This window comes from Nipponia nippon, unplaced genomic scaffold (assembly GCF_047370975.1).
Source record: "Nipponia nippon isolate SJK-2023a ecotype South Korea unplaced genomic scaffold, ASM4737097v1 scaffold_9, whole genome shotgun sequence".
Classification (NCBI taxonomy): domain Eukaryota; kingdom Metazoa; phylum Chordata; class Aves; order Pelecaniformes; family Threskiornithidae; genus Nipponia; species Nipponia nippon.
The window spans coordinates 3056447-3073858 of NW_028262413.1; the positions used below are offsets into that span (position 1 = coordinate 3056447).

General features: G+C 53.5%; 1 protein-coding gene across 1 annotated transcript; it reads right to left on the reverse strand.

Annotated features, from left to right (window-relative positions):
• Positions 1 to 4481: 4481 nt before the first annotated feature.
• On the reverse strand, positions 4482 to 17412 carry MCM2 (minichromosome maintenance complex component 2). The gene is made up of 16 exons (XM_009469811.2): positions 17357 to 17412; positions 16639 to 16826; positions 15909 to 16084; positions 14983 to 15246; positions 13735 to 13954; positions 13214 to 13421; positions 12346 to 12480; positions 11969 to 12160; positions 10741 to 10834; positions 9971 to 10221; positions 9592 to 9718; positions 9257 to 9369; positions 8878 to 9120; positions 7899 to 8081; positions 6757 to 6912; positions 4482 to 5859 (listed from the first exon to the last, which is right to left on the reverse strand). The coding sequence occupies exons 1-16, from the start codon at positions 17360 to 17362 to the stop codon at positions 5749 to 5751; spliced, it is 2667 nt and encodes an 888-aa protein (XP_009468086.1). The 5' UTR covers positions 17363 to 17412; the 3' UTR covers positions 4482 to 5748.

The window sequence follows — 17412 nt, forward strand, 5'->3', positions numbered from 1 at the left end:
AAGCCCAAGCAGGTTTCCTCATAGCCCAGGGGACAGGGCTCCTCACTCGAGGGAAATAGCCACCCAGTCCCATTGCTCTGTTGGAGCTAGCGTGCAGAGAGAGGGTCACAGCCTTCCACTTGCGTGAGGGGTGACTACGGAGCTCCCAGCGAGGAAGGAGAAAGGACTGCATCCCTCAGGGATTATTCACATCATTTAAGCTGGGCTTCTGTACAACACAGCTTGGAGAACCCCCTCATCTCTGTGTTGAGCTCATCAACTCAGGTTCTAAGCACAGACCAAACACCTTTCTGGATGGGATGGAAAACCTGCAGAAATACAGAAAAGTAGATGTCATGAGGGCAGGCAAACCTCAGACCTCCTGAAGCTGTTTACTGGGGCAGAAGGATAAGCAGGCTAAAACCTAAAGCCCAGTAGAGCCAGGAGGCTGGTGACAAGGTGCAGGAGGCTTGGTCTCAGCTCTGCCTGTTTTAGAGGCATGACCCGAGCCCAAATAAGTGACTGCCAAGCCCTTGCTCCACAGGGTTTGAGGAGCGCACATCAGGGAGCTGAGCACAGCAAGAGGCAGCAGGGCAGGGGCCCCCTGGTACCCAAGGCAGGTGAGCAGAGCAGCTCAGGGATGGCAGTCAGAAGTCCAGATCCCCAGAGAAGCTCATGGTGATGAAGCCAGTCCAACATCAAACTGGGAAACTAGTCCACAGGTCAAAGTCAAGGTCTGCTGATAGCAACCATCATCAGACACCAACCAGTGATCACTTGACAGCTCCACAGCAGCAGAAGAGCACAACAGAAGGCACCAAGGGCCCCCAGGCTGAGCTTAAATAGAGCACCTGGGCCACGGGTGTGGGTGGGGGCCCCAGGTGAGCCTGGTTAGGGCAGCTAAGGCCTATTAGTACCCTCAGGGCCCTGACAACATAAGTCTCCTTCCTTGCACAGTGACTTGAGAAACTGGGGGGGAGTTTCTACCCCACACTGAACAAAGTGTCTTTACTGAGAAGAGTCCAGAGGTGATTTATGGCTCACATTTTTCCTTGCTAAACTGAAAAGCCCAATGCTATCTTCAGAGAACCTCCTGGTTTCTTAGCAGCTGGCTAAGCTGGGATGCAGGTGTCTCCAGAGCAGAGGGAGCAGCCTGTATCTGAAGAGGGCTGGTGTCTGTTGACTCTGAGGAGAGTTATGCGCTGGCTTGTGGGGACTGCTGGCACTCATATGTATGTCTTTCCATGTGGTTTGATGGGACTGAAGATCCTCAGCATCTTTTACACAGGACAGTTACTTTCCCATCTCCCTGAGCACCAGATAACCCAGAGAAGAAACTTGGCACCTTCCCTGGGTTCTCCACCTCGCCTTTAGAGGGAAGTGACTTGCAAGATGAGCAGAAAGGAGCACAACCCCCTTCCAGGGAGCTTTTGCTCTAAAGACGCAGCGCTCAGCAGCCCCTTGAGACTCCTCACAGACATTTAGTTGTGGCCGAGGAGCCTGCTGGATGGCTAGAGTTGCTGGCAGACCAGTGCTCCATGATAATGGAGACATTAAATCAGCCATGGCAGCAAGAACTGCATAATAGATGCAAAATACGGCAGAAGCCTGATCCAATTTTGGCTCTGCCTTGTTAAGTGAAGAAGTATTTTAGGAGATGGAAAAATACTAGGAAGTTCAGAGTGCGTCCTCCCTGCAGCATGGCAGGAGGGGTAGCTGTCTGCAGAGACTCGCCTGTATCTGTAGATACACATCTTCCGTAAATCCGTAAACATATTCCCCTACCGTCTTCACGGCTCAGAGATCACATGCTGGAATTCAGGTATTCAGGTCAGTTGAGGTTGATGAGGACAGAGCCGTAAGCACCTGAAACGGCCCTCCTGGTTGAACTGCGGTGGGTTGGCCTCCTCTACAACGGGAAGATGACACTATCCAACACAACCGCTACAGCTTGAGCACAGCTACACTGGGAAAGCTCTTGTCAACCAGTTTCCAGACAGCTCTTTAGTAAACACACAGGAGAGGGACAGAGCGGGTTCCAGCCAAGGTCTGGCATGGGAGAAAGTGAAACACTGCCAGTCCAGAAATGCTAGATATGCTAATTTTTCCAAGTGGCTTTGGCATTAATTTGAGGGGGAAAAAATGTATTACTGGAGGTAGAGCTTCCCCTACTCAAGGGGAATCAGCCATTTGACAAGCAGACTCAGAAACAGCCGCGGGCACACTGGATGCAACCCAGGACTTGCAGATGTAGTGTGTTGGTTTGTGATCGCCATAGAGGCAGCAGCTGTCAAGACTCCAAACGCTGTCCGTAGGTAGGAAAGAGCTTGCAGGAAGGGGAGGGGGCTTATCTCCCCCTTTTTTCCAGATCACATACCCCCACGTGTTAGCTGGTTATCTGCAGGTACCTGCTCACGTGCCCCAAGCAGGCAGGTATGCATTATGTTTATACATATATGTGTGCTCCGTGCTGGGCTGAGATCAAGCAGCTTTTTATGAGATGCAGAGAGCTGTGCTGTTCTCAGGAGTCTGCACACAGCATGCTCAAATTCAACTGGATCAGGATCTGGCCCATCATGCCCTTTTCAAATCAAGATGCTCTTCCAAGCCAGTCGCATTTGCCAACAACCACAATCCCAAGGGGGACATGACCACCAGGAGGGACGCTGCCTGGCTTCGCAAAGCCCCGTCTGCTTTGCAAGGAGCACCCCCACCATCATCATCTTCCATCGGAGCCCAGGCACAGCCTGCTGTGCACAAACCTCGCCTCCCCAGGGCTCTTGCTTTTGCCCCAGGTTCTCAGAGGCGCTGTGCAATGTTCGGACCGCAGCAGCGAGAAGCCAAGTGCTCAAGCTTGGCTAAACTCAAGGTTGTCAGGGGAGCAACTCCTCGTTTTCACGAGAGCGCGGCTTGGCTTGCTGACCTCCAGAGCCCCGCAGTAAAATCCTTGCTACGTTCAGCTGGAACATGCCCCCTATCTAGGCAGTCCCTGTTCAAAGCAGCATCTCTTTTCACCCCTGTCCAGACCAGACACCTGATGTTGTCAACAGCCAAAACTTGCTCCAGGGAGCCTGGAAAGCTCAGTGGCCATGAGGGGGGGGAACATGCCTTCAGACTGGCATTAACACTCCACTGAGTGGCTGATGCCAACAGTAGCAAGGGCGCAGCTGCAAGAATTCATTGCTCTGCTGGATGCTGGCAACGCAGTGAGGTGGGAGGGCATAACTGCCTCTGCAGGGAGGATTCAGGAGGAGACAGTGAGCAAAGTGACAAACAAGTGACTCCAACAATGGCACCTCTCTGTTGCCACTGCTCACGCTGTGTGCCAAGCCAGGTGGGACCAGAGGCAGGCAGCAGCAAGTCGTAGGCCAAACCTGAAGGGTGACTGTCAACAGCCCTGTCCAGCAGCAGGGCAAGGAGCTGGGAAAATCAGGAGTCCCACTCCATTCCTGTGCATTCTCTCGTGGTTCACGGTGACATGCTTGGCCACGTATTTAACCACATGGATCACTACAGGCATTGCAGAGGCTTCACAAGGTTGCAAGTGTTTCAGAAGTATTTTGTATTTGTCCGGTGCAACGCAAAGCTTCTTTCTCCTCCCACACCCAACGTTCATCCCCACACCACCAAAGTTCAGTTTGCTTGACAAGCTTGTTGCATCCCTCATTACTGCTGGTTTTGCTATCTCAGGGCCAGCACTTTCCCCGGCAAGGTATGCAGGTTCCCGCAGAACTGGGCACAGCTTGCAAGTGTTGGCAATTGCTCTCCCCAGGGATGGCCCCTGCCCGTGGCCTCTGGCGTTAGGCGAAGTGCTAACAGCTCAGCACCCAGCCCTGAGGAACCAGGGCCTCCCCAGGTGGTGGTTCCAGGCACACAGCAGCTCTGCCCTCCCCAGCGCACACCCCACCCGGGCACACATTCAGGGAGCAAAGGGCGAGCTCAGGCAGGGAAGGCCTGCCAGTCTCTGTGGGCTGCCTGCAGAAAGCCCTGGTAGACCAGAGACCCAGTGGGAAGGGAAAAAAAACCAGCCAAAACAGTTAAACAAATACACAGGAGGGAGCTGGCAGACAGAAAAGGCAAGACTCGGAGCCAGTTTCAGGCTGGGAGTCATGTGCTAAGCCCCCAGCAGGGTTGAAGCACTGCTAGCTCCTGAGTAACAACCAGGCTGAGAGGACACACAGGCACGCACATCACCATGACAAACGCCCAGTGCCGGCAGCCAGCGACGCGTCTCCTTGGCCGGCACCGAATTGCGGCAGCCAGCTCACAAATTCTCTCGAGCACAGGCGGTAGGAGGCTGGAGATACCTCACGGTCCTCTAGTCTAGCCAGGCAAAGCACATTCGCTACAGACTTCAGCTGCGTCTTGGAGAAGGTTTACTGCTTCTCCCAGACTGGAATCCGAGTGGCAGCCAAGACAAGATCAAGCCTGCCTAACCCAAGAGTGGGAAAGGGAGGGAGGTGGGAGATGTGTACGGTGACAAGGCCGCCTCCGGGTGATACTAACACTTACAGGCGAGAGTCGCACAGAGGGATCAGTGCTCCGATAAGCAGGCAGGACAGGCAAGGAGCCACTGCAGGCAGCCCCTGGGCGGGAACCGCAGTGTTCATGACGCTGTCCTGTGGACAGCCGTGTCCTGGTATCTACCCACAGCGAGGATGTGCCATAGCTGAGAGACCAGGGCAGATCCCACTAACTTGAAGACCGAACACAGGATGTTTGTACCCAAACCCAACCCCACAAACTGGTCCAGCATCCAGGCTTTCTTCCCCCCGTGGCTGCAGGAGTTCCCAAAAGAGAAGGAAACACAAAAGTATTGAAAACCAAATGTATTCAAAACGCACCTAGTAAGAAAATTGCATGTGAACGCTGAGCCCACCCTATCCTGCCTGAAGACCTCCAGCTCAGGGCTCCTCCGCTGCTACTCCCAAAACCAGCACCGTGGCTACTTCACCCTCAACAAATGGGTGGGAGATGGTGTGCAGTTTAGGTGCCAGCACTTCGATCCAGCCATAAATTCACATCTGCTGGCAGCTGCATGGAGATAACACCCAGTAAGGCAGGGGAAGCCCCTTCCCTAAGGCTTCTGGACACGGCCCCAGCATGTACTGAAGGAGCTTTCACTGCCCATGCAGATCACCACTAATATTAGAAACAGTTATGTTTTATCTCACTTCTGACCTTCCTCTGCCCCCATCCCCCTTGCAGAAACCAAGCACAAGGTCAACCCAGGCGGGCACCTGGGGAAATGTCAAGTGTCAGGCGCAAAGGCCTGGAGCTGAGAGGCGGGCTGGTTCACGGAGAGGTGAAAGCAGTCTCAATTATCACCCAGCAGGCCGCAGGGTCGCCAGCGGTGGGAAAAGAGAATCCCTGAGCGTGCTTGCAGTCCAAGGGGCGTGGATAAGGCAGACAAATGCTTTTGAATGCTCCCACTTGGTCTCTCCTGCAGATGAGCCCATAACAACTAGCGACAAACAAACAGCAAACATGCCATCTATGTGGCCAGCAATTCTCTCCCTGTTGTGCTTAGCTACAAGGCAAAACAGTGAACAAAGTTGCTAAACAGACTTGGCTGGGCATTTAACTACTTAATTCTGTTCTATTTACAAGGTCTTCCGCAGCTCAGCACTCCCTTAATCCATAAGGCACAAAGCAAGCAAGAGAATGTGCCTTAGTCCCTCTGGATCGTGATCTCTGTAGCGTTCCTGGGAGGGCTGCAAGATGGAGGTCTCATCTCCCAGGAGCACGTGGCGAACTCCGCTGCCAGCCTCAGAACTGCTGGACAATCAGCTTCCGCTTCACATCCCGGCTGAACCTGTTCATCTTGAACACTTCACTGTCGTAGAAGGCAGAGAGGTTGTGGATGTTGATCTGCCGAGCCTGGGAGGAGGGAGGGGAGAGGTAAATGTTTATTAAAAAAGAAAAAAAAAGAACCACGTGGTTTTCCATAGCAGAGGATGCATAAAATTTTGACAGTCAGCAATATCTGCTCCGCTCAGCAGGAACCAGAACTGCAGCAGCAGGGGAGACTGCAGGTCAGAAGCAGCAGCATTGGCAGAGCTGAGCTGAGCAAAGAGAGGATGCTGTCTCAGCATCTGCCTGCTCTCGGCTCGTCCTTTTACTTCCACTAGAGCCAGAACGTAACTACTATCCAAAAGCCCCTAATACCTCGCCCAGTGGGAGACAGTTTTGCAGGAGACCTCTAACCGGGGGCGGCCACACCAGGAGCACCAAGCTGTGACTCTGGAAGTAGTTACTCTGCACATTTGATGCAAGGAGCAGAAAAGCAGCAAGGCGGGAATCAAATACTGCTCTAGTGCAAGGTCAATACTTTGCACACAAAGGCAGAGTCAGGAGCACAGCACCTGGACCAGGATGAGGACGCACTATGGAGGAGGGGGGTGAGCCTCAGGAGAGACTGGGGAAGTTCATACAAAACAGATTTTTCTGCTCATTGCTTCTTCAAACGCAGGTGCCAGGGAACTCATGTTCTCATTCACCTGCAAAGCACCAGCTGTACTGCAGGATTTACCACTCCAACCCCAAAGCTTTATGGGGGTGCAGGAGAACTGAGGGGGAAGAATTTGGCACTCCCAGAGAAGAGAGGAGCAGAGACAAATGAGACAGCCCTGATTCTGGGTTAAATTAACACCAGTTTTTTCCTGGTACCGTAACTGAGGAAGGGAAGTTACAAGTTTGAGAACACCTCTGGTTCTGAGGCTGCAGAGAGAGAGCAGGAATCAACCCCAGAGGCAGCTTGTTACAATAAGCCCATACCTTATCCACCAGGTCCTTCTCTGGGACTTCTATGGTGTCTTGCTGGGCCCCATAGCGGTTTCTCTGGTACATCACCTGCTCTGCAACCAGCTGCTTCAGGATGAAAAGCAGCAGCTCGTTGTTGTCTCGCTTGAATGAAAGGTAGCGGGAGAACGTCTGGGAGGGAGGATGAGATAAGTCAAGAGGGTCAGGAACCGAATGATGCACTGCCATCTCCCGTGCCCAACACCAACCAGCCCCCTCCTCCCTCAGAGCACAAGGGGAACCAAATGACACTGCTGTCACCTGCGCCCTTAGTGTCTCTTAAGGACTTTGGCCTTGCCAAGCTGCTGCCTGCACATGCAGTTAAAACGCAGCCCTGCGAGAGCGACGACACTCCTCTGCCGGCTGCTCTTACACCCATTACAAATCTCTGGAGGGGCCCTGGAGCCTCTCGGGGGCCGGCAGTGTGCTGCTGTGGAGGTGTGCCGCCCGCGGGGCAAGCGGGAGGGCTGGCCCTGGGGAAGGTGCAGAGCAGCGTCCCTTAACCCAGGCTGCCCTGCGCCTCCCCAGCAGACGCTCACACTTGGCTGGCTGTTTGCAGCCAAAGAGAGAGGCCACGAGTCGTCCAGACTGAGGGCAGGCACACAGAGTGGATAAATGCCAGGCTGTGGCCAGCCAAGAGCTGTCTGGAGCCAGCCCCTGCCACTCAGAGAAAGGGCAGACTGTGCACTAAACGAGTCCTGCCCTGTGGTTAACTGCTCCCTGATGAGCCCTAGAAAAAACGTGAAGAAACTAACTGCCTGCTCGGGCTCGATCACCTGGCAGCAGCGGCAGCGGGAGTCCTGTGCCAAAATAGTAGGGAAGGTCTCAAAAAAGAAGAGAGACGCGGCAGCACTTTCGATACAGAGGCTCGGGGCGTGCTTCCTTCTCAGCGCCAACACAAACATTGCCCCACCGCAGACTAATGAAAGGCAGTCAGGTAGCAGTGCCTTCAGACCCACAGCACTCCGTTTACGCGGGCTCAGCGCCTGACCCTGCTGGGCAGACCCCTGCAGAGCACGGAACAGCCTCTTCCCGCAGCCAGGGCGGTGCAAGGAGGCTGCAGCTGAACCCGCAGGGTCTGGGGTGCAGCTACAGCCCTCGGCTCAGCCGGTGCCCACCTTGCGCATGCTCCGCATGACGCTGAACTTCTGCGTGTCGATGAAACTCTCCAGCATCACCCGGATGGCCATGTTGACGTCATCTTCCACCACGTAGTCCCGCAGGTGCATGCGGGCGTGAGCCTCGGCCATCCGGATCATGGACTCAATGTGACGCACTGTGATGGGGATGCTGCCGGTTGCCTGAGGGGAGAGAGGAAGAGGCAACTCCTTACTGAAAGATAAAAGACATGGGGCAAGACAGGCAGCTTCTGGCCCAGGACCTACTTCACACGGCAGGGAGCTGCTCCTGGGCCTTTGAGGGCTCCCAGGCTAAGGAGGCTCTGCCACCTGCTGGCACCTTCTGCACGGAGCGCGACAGGCTCCCCTGTTCAACATTTTAATTCAGCAGGGTGCGAGGGGATGCTACGTGGGGTCCCTCTTTGCCATTGTTTATTGCCCTTCCAGGAACAGCAATCCCGTTTCCTCCAGCAACTTTTAGGAGGAGTTAAAGAAAGAAAAAGCCAATTAGAAAAGATATAGTTTTCCCAAGCTCCAAAAATCTCCCTCTGACCTCAACAAATCCACCTTCCACTTAGAGCAGATGAAATGAGCCTGAGAGGTGCCACGGACAAAAGAGAAGGGCGTTTCCACACAGAACGGCTCCCTGTGATGTACCAGGAGCATACGGGTCTGAGCAAATGCAAGCATCTCCTGTGGGCCCGCCAGACTGGCTGACAATAAGAGGACTTTGCCATGGCAGGCACCAGTACATGTGTCCAGCCCATCAGTCCACACATCACCACCAGGCAAGGCTCTGCATTTAGATGAGGAATCATCTGTTCAGCAGACACTGCAGGATCTGCCTGTCTCTCACAAAACAGCGGCACAGACTTTTGTGACAGGAATGGCAAGAATGTGTCAACATATGCTGGAGCAGTCTCAGGCTGATTTGCAGCCTAGATACACACTTCTTCCCCCCTTTCCTCAGTATTCTCACCATAGACTCTTTCCTGAGGTCGCTGTACATCCGGGCCACCTTGTCCTGGTCCATCTGGTTGAGTTTGGGGTGGACCTTCTCTTTGGCATAGATGATGTATTTCCTCAGGATCTCCTGGGGAATGGGTTCAACCCCATACGTGTTGGGAAGAATGACCTCATCAGCGTCCCCATTCACTGCCTCTTTGCTACCTGGGTGGTGCTTGACATGGCTGCCAACAACGAACCGGGCAAGCATTTCATCCTACAAGAGAGCAGTGGAATACCAGACACTGAAGACACTCACTGGATAGCAAAACTCAACAGGCAACTGCAGCTGAGCATCCCAACAGCAGCATCATGAGCCCAGCACAAGCTCAGATTCATAGCACAGCTTGTACCTGCACTGGGTCCACTGTGTCTCTCACCACACACAGGATATCAAATCGAGAGATGATGGGCTCTGTCAGGTCTACATTCTCCGAGAAAGTCAACGATGGGTCATATCGCCCACCTAGATCACCGAGACAAACACTGAAGTCAAACACAGGCTCCAAGGCTGAAACTTTGAAGCAAGCATAGACCTCCAGCACTTTACTGGAGACTTTACTGCTTGCTTGATCTCTGCTCCAGACGGGAGGAACCAGGCAGAGGGAAGGGAAGCTGTGCCACAGTTCTTATGACCGCGGATTGATGCTGGAAGCCCGAGATGGTCCTGTGGTCTCTCAGCACTTACCTATGGGATTGGCAGCAGCAATAACGGTGCAGCGGGCTTGCAAGGATGTGACAATGCCTGCTTTGGAGATGGAAATGCTTTGCTGCTCCATGGCTTCGTGGATACTGGTCCTATCTTGATCATTCATCTATGAGAAAGCAAGAATGACTTAAACTGAACCTATGTCTATACCCATTGCCCAACACACCAAGGGGAATCAGCTCCTGATGCTCTGAAAAGGTACCAAACCGCACTATGGACCAGCAAGGGCCTAAGGAAACTGCAGGAGTCTCGGTCAGCTGGGAGATGGCACCTTGGGTTACAGCGTCTCCTCATCGCAGAGGTTACAGCCCGTCCCTCCAGAGCTAATCCTTCCCACAGAGATGAAGCCGGGCCTCACCTTGTCAAATTCATCGATCAGGCAGACACCCCTGTCAGCCAGCACGAGGGCTCCTGCCTCCAAAGTCCACTCCTTGCTGACCGGGTGCCTCTGCACATAGGCTGTGAGGCCCACAGCAGAGGCACCCTGGCCAGTGGTGAAGATTGCTCTGCTAGACGCCTTCTCTATGTATTTAAGAAACTGTGATTTCGCAGTACCGGGGTCTCCACACAGGAGCACATTGATGTCACCACGGACTTTGTGTTTGCCACCTACAACAGTAATGGGAGAGACACGTTAGCAGCTGAGAGCACGGCTTGATAGCAGCCCTGCCCTGAACACCACAAAGCTGAAGGGAAGGCAGAGAATAGGTAGGGAAACCACTTTACAGGGAAGTTGAGGGGAAAAAAGTCAGCTTTGGAGGCGGCCACACGTGTAAAACAGCTTTTCTAACCTTGCTGAACACATCTTTCTAAGGAGATGATAACAAATCAGGACACCAAAAGGTCAAACCTCTGAAGGGGCATCAAACACAACCTCCTAGAGGAAGGGGGATAAAAACTTGCCCAGGTTTGCAGCAGGAGCTGTTTTCAGTCTCAGTGTTTCTACTCTCACATCAGAGTTTTCAGTGTGATAAAAGCGGCCACTTCCATCACAGATCTCCCTCAGTCTGTTACCTCGTCTGTCAGCAAGACACGCAGACAACTCTAACCACTCTCACAGCGCAGACAAACCCAGATCCATTTGCCTTCAGCTGAGCGAAGCAGCCCCGTGACACAAGTGACACTCACCTGGATTTTTGGGCTCTCCACCGAAGAGAGCTAAAGCCAAGCCCCTCTTGATATCTTCATGCCCGTAAATAGATGGGGCAATGCTGGCAAAAATCTGAAAGGAAAACCAGAGGAGTTGTCCAGGGAATACCATTTCCCATTCTGGAGAGAATTTGCCACGAACATCAGCAAGGCGCTGTATCTACGGTTCCCCTTATGATACTGCTCTCTCCAGAGAGTCCTTTATTACCCAAGGTGAGGGGGCTTTTTCAAAGGTAACTACCCACCCAGAGCCCCCTAAAGGTGACCACAAAAATGGTGCTGTTGGGGCAAGGCAGATTGTGTAGTCTGGTTCCAGAAGCTGCCGCCGCTGCCTCCACACTCCTGTTGTACGCAAAGCGCACCGCAGCGGCTCTTATCTGCTGTTGCAAAGCTGGAGACCTTGATTTGAGACTTTCTCACTGCATACGATAGTAGTTGAATGGGCTATGCCGCACATGAATTGTCATCACGGTTAAATATTATGAACAACCAGCTTAGTTTCTCAAGGGTATTTTGTTAAGAGCCTGATGCCGGAGACTCCTGATGTTACAACAGTCCTGGCTCAATTGAAGCTGCTCCACCCCCTGGGAAGAGCGGTCAATATAAACCCAGCATGGCCAAGGCAACAGAGTGAAGTCCCCTAATTACAGAGCTTAAACCTGACCCAAGTGAGGTTGAACACGCACCAGTCCAGGAGCTTTGTTCTTTCAGGTATTGGATTCAGGTCTTAACACGCAGAGAGAAGCAAAGGTAAGATCTCTACCACAACTTAAGCTAAGTAATAACATCCCCTTAAGGGGACTGGGGACACAAGCACTGGTCCCTCAGAACACTTCCCCCACTTTGCTTTCGAGATATGGGGAGAGAAAATAATGATTAGATATAAGCAGTGCCTGAGTGTCTCTCACCCGTCTTCCAGCCCTGTTGTGATGTGGGAGGCTCAGAGAAGGAAGGGGAGAAACAGAAAAATCTGACCCCCAAAATTACAAGGGAAGTTTCTTATTTACTTCCCTCCTGTAACTCACTCTCATCAACAGCTGTCTGAGAGCTACAGAAGACCAGAAGACCGTTCAGAGGGAACTAGGATTTCTAAAAGTTTCTGTAACCACTGTTTAGCCAGCTGACACCTTTCATCACTTTCTGATCCAGCTACCAGGTGATGGCAAGCTATCAACAGGGAAAGAAGGGATGTCTGAGGCTGACCCACCTTCTCCCCAATTTGCTCATCCTTGGACAGACCCACAATCACTTTCACATCTTCATCAGTCAGTTCTCCAATAGCCAGCTTGTTGTCCTTCTTGGCGATGTGGTTGGCCAGGATCACAGTCGCGAACACTGGGAACCCGTTGGCGGTGTTCAAGGAGCCGTCGTAGTTGTTGTGGTAGATCCCTGTTAGCTCCTGGGAAGCAGGAGATGGTATGTCAGTGCCTGCACCCTACAAAACAGACCCCTCTCTGGTTTAAGATACCAAAAGTATCTCAAAAGTAGCTGCCCACATGCGTCCGAGGACATTCCCTCCCCACATCCCCACAGTTTAAAAATGCTCCGCGCTCACCCCGTACTTGAGTTCAGCAATGTACTCACGATCTCGTCCCCTGGCTTGCAGCTGTCAACCAGGTCGGCGAGGAGAATGGCATCCTTGGAGCGGGGCAGCCTGCCGGCGGCTACCTTCCCAGGGCTCTCCTGGATTTTGATGCGCTGGTAGTTCTGATAGACTGTCTGCAGCGACAAAATTAAAAGTTACCCAGCAAGTCTGGCGGGCATCAGCACGGCCGACGCTTTTCAAAGGCACCTCACCAGAGAAGGTCCGTTCAAAGATTTACTGTACTTTTGTTAGAAAACTATGGGCACGGGAGGAGGGAGGTTGCGAGGAGCAATTCCAGGGTGTGACAGACAACAATGGGGACAGGAAAGCACTTTGCCACATCTCACCACTGTGTTTCAGCCACCACAGTGTTTGTCCACCCAAATACTGGACCAGTTCCTGGGAGGAGGACGCTCCCCTTGTGATGGTTAAAGATATCAAAGCAAAGAACGGAAGCCAGAAGCTCCACATCACTGATTTCGCTACTCTCCTCTAGTTTCCTTAGCTGGCAGATCAGGAAAGGCTGATGTAACTTGGGAAGGAGGAGAGCTGGACAGTCTGTGTCTGTACTTCTCCAATACGGATAGGTAACTGTGTACCACAGAGATGATTGTGGCAAAAGATTCAGCCCAAACACTTACAGTGAGGCAGGAAATGACTTTTGGCTGCTAAACTGGGCAGATTCAGGTCAAGAGCTCAAACAGACAAGATCTATCTTCACAGACCCCTGGATACAGCAGCAGAGCCCTCTCCCAGCACCAAGCCTGTTCGAAGCGGGGGAGCCAAGGCAGGGCTGGGGGGAAGAGGCACTGCAGCAGCCTGGGCAGGACGAGCAGACAGCCCCGTCCAGGCAAGCACATCTCTCACCTCTTCCATGTTGATTTCAAAGGGGCCAAGAGACTGACACTCTGGACAGGAACCGGGCTTCACCTCCTGGTTCTGGGACTGGAAAAAGGGTCCCAGGATGAAGCTGCACTTGCTGCAGTTGTATTTGACCATGCTGAGCTGAGGCAGGACCCCTGTGCAACTCGTCACCACTCCGCTGGTCCGGATCAACTGATTCAAGTGCAGTTGCCTGAGGAAAGACAGAGAGATGCTGGATGCCTGCAGGGCACAGAAGGCAGAACACCCTACGGAAATATTCTTGCTACAAGGCACAACTCCCAAAGGCCTAGTAAGAAACAGTTATCAGAAGGAGTTTTCTCACCGGGTGTGTGTTTTACCTTTGGGGACATTCAAAGTTCACCCTTAGTCTGACTCGTTTTCTGTAATAAGCTCAGTCATCCTGTTGGACTTATCCTGAGGCTTTAGCTCACAGACTAGTTCTCCTGAGCACCCCAAAGCCTGCTGCAGGCCCCACAGCCGCTGCGCGTAATTCTGCTGCTTACCTGAGCGACCGCAACTCTTCCACCAGAGGGAGGTGGGAGATACGGACATGGATCTCCTGAGCAATACGATCATATTTGGGGTACATGGCCAACACCACCTCCTTGGCTGCTTCATCAAAGATCTTCAGCATTTCTGCTGGGGCCTCAGGCAGAAAGTAGGCAAGGACGTGTTCCTGGGCTGCCAGATCCTCGTAGTTCACCACCAGACTCTCTCTGTTCTCTTAAGAAAAAGATGGGGTCAATTGTATTTTCAACCTGCTCACTCCTCAAGGAGTCTGCAAAAGACAGCCAGAGCAGACAAGCCTGTATCCTGCAGGGTGCAGCTTGCAGATGTCTGCACCTTCTCTGAAAAATGTTTAGAGGTCGACGGTTTGAAAATGGGTGGAAAACTCTCTTTAGTTTATTTCTCTGACAAATTCTTCATCAGTACCAAGCTTGTGATTGTTCCTCTCCAGTTCAGCACAGATACTTCCCAGGCTCGGTGTTCCTGAGACTCAAAAGCCTCATCCCAACACACAACTCTCCCACAGACCTCCAGGAAACAGAAGTTAATAGGAGAGACGACTGTGCTGAATGGCTGGCCAAAACCTTCTGCGTCTTTTGTTCCTGGAAAGGGACAATACAAATGCCTTCTGTTTCCTAGCTGTATAACACTGACCCTGATCCACTACTCAAGCTTCTGGAGCTTCTACCTCAATATAAAGAAGAATTACGAACAACTGCAGTTACATGAGCTGTTCTTAGATGTGACAATTTTGGCTTTTAAAATTTATCAACGACAGCCTTAATGACTGCTTCTTCTGGCAGTGCCTAGTCAGAATACAAGGCTGCAACACTGACGTGGTTTTCAAAGTCACAAGGTCTATTTGTGTCCCCTCGCTGGAGAATCCAGTTTCCAGTGTGAGAAAGTAACTGGCACAGACAGCAAGCAATTGTTGTCTCTTTCAGATCGCAAGCTCGCAGACCACTGTCTGCTGCCCCACATATTCTTTTGCTAGCATTTCTACGATATGAATATTAATGAGTAGCAGACGCCAGGGGCCTTCTAATTAGTCAGCCAGAATCAAAGAAAATAGTAGACATGTTTCCATTATTCCTTTATCTCCATCAGCATCAGAGTTTTTTAAAGTGCTGACTCAACGTCTGGGGCAAACAGAGCAGGCAGAAAAAAGCCACCTGCAGACTGGATCCCTGCAAAGTCCTACGACCCACATAAAGAGGAGAGAGCCTCTAATCACCCAGCCCTACCTTTGCACATGTCGCTGATCCTCTCCTTGAAGACATTGTGCCCATGGTCATCTACATGGGTCTTCAAGAAGTTCTTGAAGCGGTGGTAGATCTCAAGACGAGGAGCTGCCATGGAAACCCACTCCCTCACCGAATGCCCTTTCATGTCTTCCAGATTCTCAATGCTCTCAATCATGTCTTCATCTTCCTCTTCCGTGCCATCGGCAGCCCGTTCTGCCAGCCGCCTCTTCCGTGAAGGACGGTCTTCATCTTCATCGTCACTATCTAAGAGTTGGGAGGAAAAACTGTTAAAGAGCTGGGATTCCCATTCCCACTCTTTGGATTAGTCACAGCTGGATCGCACGGGCTGCGGAAGCAAAGAGGTCAGGGCCTGGGATACACACCAAGAGCCATCCCAGGCCCAGCCTAAATCCAGTTCTAGCCTGGCTCCTACATCTTCCACAACGTAGCTAAAGACTTTATGGGGGTGAATAAGAAGATTTGTATGCAACAGCATGCAGCCACGTCCATTAATTCACTGAGGGAGGAAGCCCAAGGAATGGGCTTCCAAGTGCATCAAAAGCCCTTCCATCCAGCCCACAAAAGTCTCTATAGGAACGCCAACACCAATAAACTCCACAACATACGCTTGGTAGCATCCCAAACCCTTGATACAGGCCCGGGATCCTGACTTAGTTTCAGCAGCGAACACACAACCAGAAGAACGCACCAAACAAGCTCCTAGGAAGCCCAAATCAAAGGGATCGTGCACCGGGGAGTCCAGCCAAGCCCACAGCCAGAGATTTCACTAAGAGCCCAAGTACACTGGAGCTCCAGGGACCTCCCTGCTAATCCGAGGGTGAGAGTCCAGCTCCCCAACAAGGGCTGGCTCACAGTCAACCTCATGGGGATCAGCAGCCCAGTTGGTACAGCTCATCTCCACCTACCGTAGAGCAGCCCCCTCCTCATGCGGCCCATGCCCTGCTCCAGCTCGCGGTCTCGCTGCCTCATTACTCGCTCTGCAGCTTCCCGCTGGCTGGCGGTCAGCTCCTCCACATCTTCATCGTCCAAGGCCAGGCCCTCTGCTTCATAGACATCCAGCTCGGGGATGGGGCGGTAGTCCCTAGCGCACACACACAGCATCGAATCAGGCAGGCTCCAGAAAGCGTTTCTCCAGCCCTCTCCTGGCAACCGTGGGGAGGCGTCAGGACAGTTCTTCTGGAGCAAGACAGAGCGCGTTGAGCGGGAAGGCACTGCGCAAGGGAGGACGCCCTGCAGTGCCAAGGGCTCCGGCACCACGGTTGTGAATGCCAGCATTCATATTGTAAAGTTCACCAGCTTGCCGGCAGGCCTGGCTGAGTAAAAAAAACATTAAAATTTACACCTGCGGGAGTAAAGAGCTGGGCTGGATGCACAGCACGCATTCAGGGAGATCCTGGTTTACCAGCACTGGATCGCGACAGCACTTTGCTCCCAGCTTGCAATTTGCTCAGTGCTTCCAGGACTCAAACACACCGTGCCCTGACCTTTCTCCGCTGCCCAGCGGCTCTTCAGCCCCCTCGCCCCAGCTACCAGCACAGCAGAGGGACCCCACCGCGGCTGGGAGCCCACTCCTGTCAGCAAAACCCCCTCCCCAGACACAACACCCCAGAAGCTGGCTCCCACTGGTGTCCTTACCTTTCCATCCCTTCCCCGATGAGCTCTTCTCCTTCCTCCTCCTCTTCGGGGAGCCCCTCGGTCCCCAGCAGCCCTTCGGACTCATCCTCGAAGGGAGGCAGGTCCCGGCCGGGGCTGGACGTGAAGGGATCGCCCCGGCGTGAGCTGCGGACCGGGCTGGTGGCCACCGCCTGCGACTCGGAGGAGTCCTGCGGGGACGGGAGGGAGAGGGTGAGGGCGGGGGGGCCGGGGCAGCCCCGGGCCCCGGGGGGAGCGGGGGGCCGGTGCTTCCAGGAGCCCCTGCAGCGGGGGCGGCGGCCAGATGGGGGCCATCAGCGATGAGTCCGCTTTCCCGAAAGGGAGGAAAGAGATTAAAATAATTAACCCTCCTTGCAAATGACGAGGGAAATGCACGGAGCGGGGGAAATCCACCCTCCGAGCCCGGAGCAGCCGGAGTGGAGGGGAACGGCCCCGATCCCCCCGGCTCCCTTCGCCGGTGCAGAGCAGGTAGGAAACTTCCCACGCCATTTCGGGTGTCCCCGGTGAGCGCACCCCCATTCCCCTCCCCCCCCCCCCCCCCCGAAATCCCCTCTGGACCCCGCACGATCGTGACCGCGGTGCCAAGAAGCCCGGGGCGGGGAAGAACCGGGGTCTGCGCCCCGGCTCGCTCCGCACCGCACCGGCCCCGGCCCCGGCCCCGGCCCCGGCCCCGGCCCCGGCCCCGGCCCCGGCCGCTCACCGCCATTGCTGCCGCTTCTTCCTACCCAGCCGGATTCCGCGCGAAAACAGCCCCAC